At 29.2% G+C, this 6886-nt stretch overlaps 1 protein-coding gene across 1 annotated transcript in view; it reads left to right on the plus strand.

Moving 5' to 3' along the window:
- The window catches only part of LOC134832519 (lachesin), a 35675-nt gene extending 29999 nt beyond the window's left edge, over positions 1-5676 (plus strand). The window contains exons 7-12 of the mRNA XM_063846578.1: positions 187-255; positions 1530-1658; positions 1714-1851; positions 5065-5229; positions 5290-5403; positions 5471-5676. Coding sequence (XP_063702648.1) covers positions 187-255; positions 1530-1658; positions 1714-1851; positions 5065-5229; positions 5290-5403; positions 5471-5676 — 821 coding nt within the window. The remainder of the gene's footprint in view (positions 1-186; positions 256-1529; positions 1659-1713; positions 1852-5064; positions 5230-5289; positions 5404-5470) is intronic.
- Positions 5677-6886: the final 1210 nt, after the last annotated feature.

Genomic DNA, 6886 nt, shown 5'->3' on the forward strand with positions numbered 1-6886 from the left:
TCGAGTTTAACCATTTTTTGTGTCTTTCACGACTGAGCGAGTTAATAACAAAACTTTTTTTTCCTGAACTGACATTCTATCAATATTTCAAGCTCATCAGCCATTCACTCATCTTCATGATTTTTTATAAAGCAACTTTTTATTCCGAGAAATCTTCGTGAAACTAAAACTTTTTCATGTTGACAGGTTATCCTGAGCCGTATGTGATGTGGCGACGAGAAGATGGCAATGAAATGCAAATCGGAGGTGAAAATGGTAAGTAAAATTTTTCATTGTCATGTTTTTCTTCTTTTCTTTTCTTTTCTTTGTATGTGTGAAAAAGTCTATGAGGTCTCCATAATAAATAAAAAGTGCAAATAAAAAAAAATATTTTAAAAAATATTAAAAAAAAAATTTTTTAAAAAATATTAAAAAAATATTTAAAAAAATTATTAATAAAAATAGAAAAAAATTTTTTTTTGAAGTCATCAACTACTTTAAATTTTTTTCGTGAAAAACTTCGGGCATGTCATAACTAACATTTTTCTCCATGAAACATATGCTCTGAGACGTATAGTTTTCGAGATTACCTCTCAGGAACAAATTTTGTAGAGCAAAATCAATATAAAAATTGTAAAAAGGATAACGACAGAACTTTTCTTCTTCTTCTACAATTCTAAAATAGGAAAAATGTCTTAGAGAAAAGAAGAAAGGAATGAATGGGAGTATTTTTATGCAAATAAATAAAATATGGAGACAGTGTCAATAGAGTAATAAAATATGCTTCCTTTTTGTCATTCGTATCTTCGGAGAAACGGACAAAAATTTGATTTGAATAGAAAAAATCCTTCGAGGCTTTACGTTTTATCATAAATAACAAACAAGGAACTGCAAAGCTGAGGCAATTTTTCTTTGATTAACTATTTTCCTTTTTTGTATGAAAAAATTCCATTTTTTTTTTATCCCTTTAAATATCTCGGTTAGCAAAAACACAACACAAACATCAGCGAAGACTCACTTTACTCGCTGTTGCATCTTCATCGCTTTTTCTCTGTGTTCGACTAATTTGTTTGAGTTTATATTTTTTTATGATGGTCTGCCTCTTTTGCCTTTACACTGCTTTGCACGAAACTTTGGTAAGCGGAGAAGCGCAATGGATAAGAAAAACATCGTATTTAATGGTATTTGAAGAAGCGCAAAGACGACGAAAAAGAGAGAAAAAATGTGTTGCGGAAATTCAAATAGATAGAAAATGAATTTTTTACAAGTTTTGTGTCTCTTTTAGAGCGATTTTTTTTCGCATCAGAAAAAAAGGATAAAAAATTAATTGAGACATCGTAGAAGAAGTTGCAACATAAGAAAATATTTTCTTTTGAAAGTTTATGAAATTTGTCGAGAATTTATTATTATTTTTATTTTATTTGTAGAATGAAAGAAAAGAAAAGCAAGAGTTTGTTTATATTTTTCTCTACAAATTTCATTATTAATAATAATAATTTACTCTGCAATTTTAATTTTCTCATTATTTTTTTTTATTTATTTTTTTTCAGTGAACGTTGTCGATGGCGAAATCCTGTCAATCACAAAAATCAGTCGTTTACATATGGCAGCGTATCTGTGTGTGGCTTCTAACGGAGTGCCGCCATCAATTAGTAAACGAGTGCAGTTGAAAGTGCAATGTAAGTCCATTTTGAATTTCTCTCGGATTTTTTTTTTAATTTTTTTTTTAAATAGTTCCTCCAATGTTATCAATCCCAAACCAACTTGAGGCGGCGTACATTGGGCAGGATGTCGTTCTCGAATGTCACACTGAAGCATATCCCGCATCCATTAATTATTGGACCACAGAACGAGGTGACATGATTATTTCAGGTGAGTTTTATTTTTTTTTCCTCTGTTTCTCTTCTCGGAACGAACACTTTTTTAATTAAATTTAAACGACTTTGTGCTCGGTTTATTTTAAAAATTATTATCGTTTACTTTTTTTCAAAAAACATGCGATGTAAAATGTTGAATCAAAGCAAATATGAGAGAAAAAAGGCTCGCTTTTATAAATATTTAAATACATTTTAATTATTTTGTGGCGAACGGAACATTATATGCTTAATGTTGTTAGTACATCACTCAAAAGTTTACTTTTTTGTCTGAAATTGCCTCGTTTTATGCCCGAAATGGGTTTTAAAGTGTAGTTTAAAAAAAAAGTCTAATATAAATTTCAGTTAATCAACAAAAAAGTGCAATGCCATGGGGAATTTACATCATATTATTTCAACACTGAAACGCGATGATGTTCACAAAACTCGTCTAGATAATAAATTAAAGTACATGTAAAATTATTATTATCACTCTCGATGGTCGAACATGCCGAAAAATAATTGCAAAACAAATTACAGCACTAATTCGCGGTATTTGGGTTGTACTCAGATCGAAATTGTGTTGAATAATTTTCGAAATCAAATGGAAATCATTAAATTTTTATTTGAAATAATTTTTGCTTGGTTTGGATTAATTAGATCGTTTAAGTTTTAAAATTATAAAAATTTATTAAGAAAAAAATATAAATTTAAAACTTACCTCCGTAAATATCCTTCAGATCTTGTGTTAAAAATCAATTTCTGAAAAAAATAAAATTTTAAAATTTAATGAGACATTAGAATTTCTAATTGGGCATATTGCTCGCAAAAACTCATTAATTTGGGATAAAATTTCTGCCGAGCATCGATTTTGCCATAAAAGTTTATGAAACTGAATTTTCCCGGATGCAAAGCTTTACTTGATGACAAATGGAAAATAAATCACGAGGACACATGACGATCACAATGAGTAGGGTTTAATGGCAACCACTTATAATAAACGACTTATTTCCATTCTGTTCCCTATCCGTGAGCGCAGCTATCCAAACCAAACAGTCACAAAAATAAATGTTACCACGTCATTAAAACAGATAATATCTTAATCGTAAATTAATGCGGCAAACAAAAAACCCAGTCATTTTCATGTTAATTTGGTTTTTGTACGTAGAGAGGCGTATCATCACAATTTTATTTGAGTAACGGGCGGGTGTGTGTGTTAAATGAGGACGACAAACGATTTTTTTTCGTTTTTCGGGAAAATATAATAAATTATTGTTTTGTTTGTCGGTTTGGTCAGTGAATGGCGATTGTGATAATCAGCATTCGTTTTCTGCCTTGATGATGATGATCATTAACGGTAAATAAGCAAACAAAACGCAAACGCCTAAATCTCTCAGGGGTATAGGATTTCTCTGTTATGCCGTAAAAAACCTTAATTCAAGGTAATTTATTTAAATCGTTTGAATTTTAACAAAAAAAAAACTTTTCAACTGACACCGTTGTTCGTTGCATGTTTGAGTGTGTGTTAGACTAAGCGGAAAATCTATCATGTTTGTGTGAGCGAATTTGTGTGTAAAAACCGGATGAGAGACATATTATCTCTATCTGCATATACATGGCACTCCTATTTGTGGTACAACGATGCACACACAGCGACATGTATCAATGACAATCCGACAATATCTTTTCTTGGTTTTCTAGCTGGTTTCATTCATTTCCTGTCAATTTAACTACGTACCTTGTTCGTGTGAATTTATTTTCATTTTTTGGAGCGTTGTAAAAATTTTGAATTGTATTTGTTGAAAAACATTCCTATAAATGTGTAAAAAAAATTAAATTCAGTCAAAAAAAAAAAAAGAAAATTTATAAAATTAATTCTAAATTTTAATTTAATATAATTAATTTAATTTAATTTTAAATTATTTTTTTTTTGCATAATTTTATAAAATTTATAAATTTTAAAAATTATTATTTTAATTAATTTAATTTTTTAAACATAATTTTTAAAAATTGATCATATAAATAATTTTTTTTTTTTAAATTAAATTACATTAAATTTAAAAAAAAACTGATAAAAATATTCAATTTTAACTTTTTTCATTAAAAAATTTCAATATCTGAAAAATTAAAAAAAAAATTAGAAAAAAGGTATTTTTTAAAATTCATAAAATTTAAATATATAATTTTTCTTCTGATTCAAAAAAAAAATCCAATGAAATTTTTTTTTCAAACATTATTTGTGCGAATAAAAATTTCGAGCCCAATTAAATAAAAACCCGATATTAAAATCAATAATTACCACACACATCCGTTCCATTTAAAGTCTATTACTTCCATCTGCTGGCGTCACATCGTCAAAATATTTACTTCACAATTTCGCAGCAAGTGCCCGAGCAATAGCAGCGCGCTTGTTTGCCAAATGACAACAACATGCCGCCTCGATTTCATTTACTTGACTGCAGATGAGACATGATGATATCATTTTGATGGGAAATTGCTGCTGTTGTTGCCTGCCGCTGTCCAACACAACTGCAGAGAAAAATCAGGCCTTTTTTTCGTCGTCGTCGTCGACGCTTTCGTTTATTCATTCATGTACCGCGCACACGCGTCAGTAAATCATTCACACAAACATTCTCTGAAGTTGTTCTGGTCCTCGCGTTCTTAATTTATTGCTTTTCTCCTCTCGGTACGTAACTTCAGTGCGCTGCGATGGTATGACTGATTCCAGAACAAAAAATTATTGTTATGAAATGCTGATCTGCATATAATTCCTTGTTGGTTGTGCAACGATTCTCTCTCGCGTTTCGCCGTATGGAGAAATAGAATTTTTTCCTGAATAATTTATCTCTTTTTACATGAAAATTTATGGAATGCAGACAAACAAATAGCAGATTTTTTTCGTGTTATTATCGTTGTATCATTTTTTTGTGCTGAGCTGTTATTGTCTCTCGTTGTTGTTGTTTTTGCGGGAATAGTTTAATTAAAAAATAAAAACTCTCCAAAAAATCAAATATTTTTTGTATTTGTCATAAAAAAGTGAATCTTTTATTTTATTTTCCGTTCATACAATTTTTTTTAACGGAACAAACTTGCAAAAAAAGAACAATAATCCCATAATTACAATATACACACAAAAATTTTTCATCATCTGCTGTCGATATTCGATGATGGACGGATGATGTTCAAAAATTTATATATATTTGATTATTTTATTACGGAATTTTTATTACAGATACATCACGTGCGGGTGACAAGTACGAAACAATGTCCCAAAATAACGGATACAGCAAGTATATGAAGTTAAAAATACGAAAAATTGCAGCGCAAGACTTTGGATCGTATCGTTGCGTCGCGAAAAATAGTCTTGGAGAGACTGATGGTTACATAAAATTAGATGGTAAGTTAATTTTCTTTCAAATTTTGGATTAAAATTTTCTAAAAAATAATTTTTATATAGAAATTCCCGCACCAACGACAATTTCAACGACAGAACCATATCCTAAAGACAGTTCAAAGTACAGAAAACCTTACGGAATGAACGATTTTGGCGTTGAACAGTTGATACATCAAGGTAAGTTTCTAAAAAAAAAAAATTTTTTTACTTAAAAATTAAAATTTTTAATTCTTACGTGATCCAGATCAAACATCTAACGGTCCGCCATACCATCGAAATCCTCCCGGAGCATACAATTCTTCGTCGCAACCTGTAACTGCGATGCTTTCTCTCATTTTGAACAGTTTAATTACCATAAGTGTTTGTCACTCCCTTTTATTCCTGCAAACAACGAATTTCATGTCGTCATCATCGAGGATACGAGGAGCTTCAACAGGAAATAGCAGATGAAATTTTTCCTAATTCTAATTTTTTTTTGTTGCTTTGTAAATATTTGATAAAATTTTTTTTTTGTTCAAAAGCTCTCTTTTTTAGACAAAAATTATACGAAATACGCTTCAGAAAGTAAAAATTCACTGTAAAGTAACGACAAACAGCGCGCATAGCAAACATAAAAAAAAAATTGAAAAAATAGTTTAAATTAATTAATAATTATAATTAAGTGCAAAACAAACTCACTGATAAATATACAAAACAAAAAATGTTTATAAATAAAATTCAAAGTAAATATAATCATCTTGAAAGCGAAAAATATTGCAAAGTGATAAATGTGATGGAAATAAAAATATATCTACTTATATATGAAAAAAAATATGAAACGACAGAAAAGTAAATTTATTACGTGCGAATATTTGGGAAAAATATTAAAAACTGCGCGCGCGGAAGAAAGATGGAATTATATCATGACAACTATACAGACTTTATAGACAAACTATTGTAGCTGTAGCATAAAGTTAAAGTAAAATATGAATAAAAATAATTGTAAAATGTAATAAAGAAGCGAGAAGGTAAATATGTGTAAATATTATACAGGCGCAATATAAAAAAAAATAGAAAAGCATATTGGATGATTACCGAGCATATTATATAAATCTATATATATAAAAATAAAAGAAATTAAGAGAAAAAATAATTGAATGAATAAAATAGGAAAATTATATGCAAATTTGATGAGTGAATTTTTAATTTTTTTTACAGTTGAATTTGGTAAGTAAAGATTTGAACTTTAATTTATGACAAAATTTTCAGAAAATTGTATAACTTTCGAGGTTGAAAGTAAATTTCGTTCAAATTTTGCTAAAACATCAATATTATCAAGTTGATTTCGGATGCGATACGATGACAAGCTAATAACTCCCTTCAATATCCTGTCCAGTTCATTGTTGATCTCCGAAATTGGATTAACTTGTAACAAAAGATAAGATGTCAATAAGACACCCTTCTGCAGTTTTCCTCTTTTTGATTCTAAATAAACGAAACCAATCCATGAATTAAACATAAAATATATAAAAAAAATTTTTTTCGAACACTTAAAGATAAAAACGTTCAAGAAAAAACCGACAAGAACAAATATTATCTGCAAAAGCTATCAACTTTCGCACCGCATGCATTGCTGCGGCATCATCCGCCATAGAAACGACAGAGCTGTTCACAAACAAAA

Source organism: Culicoides brevitarsis, chromosome 2 (genome assembly GCF_036172545.1).
Source record: "Culicoides brevitarsis isolate CSIRO-B50_1 chromosome 2, AGI_CSIRO_Cbre_v1, whole genome shotgun sequence".
NCBI lineage: Eukaryota > Metazoa > Arthropoda > Insecta > Diptera > Ceratopogonidae > Culicoides > Culicoides brevitarsis.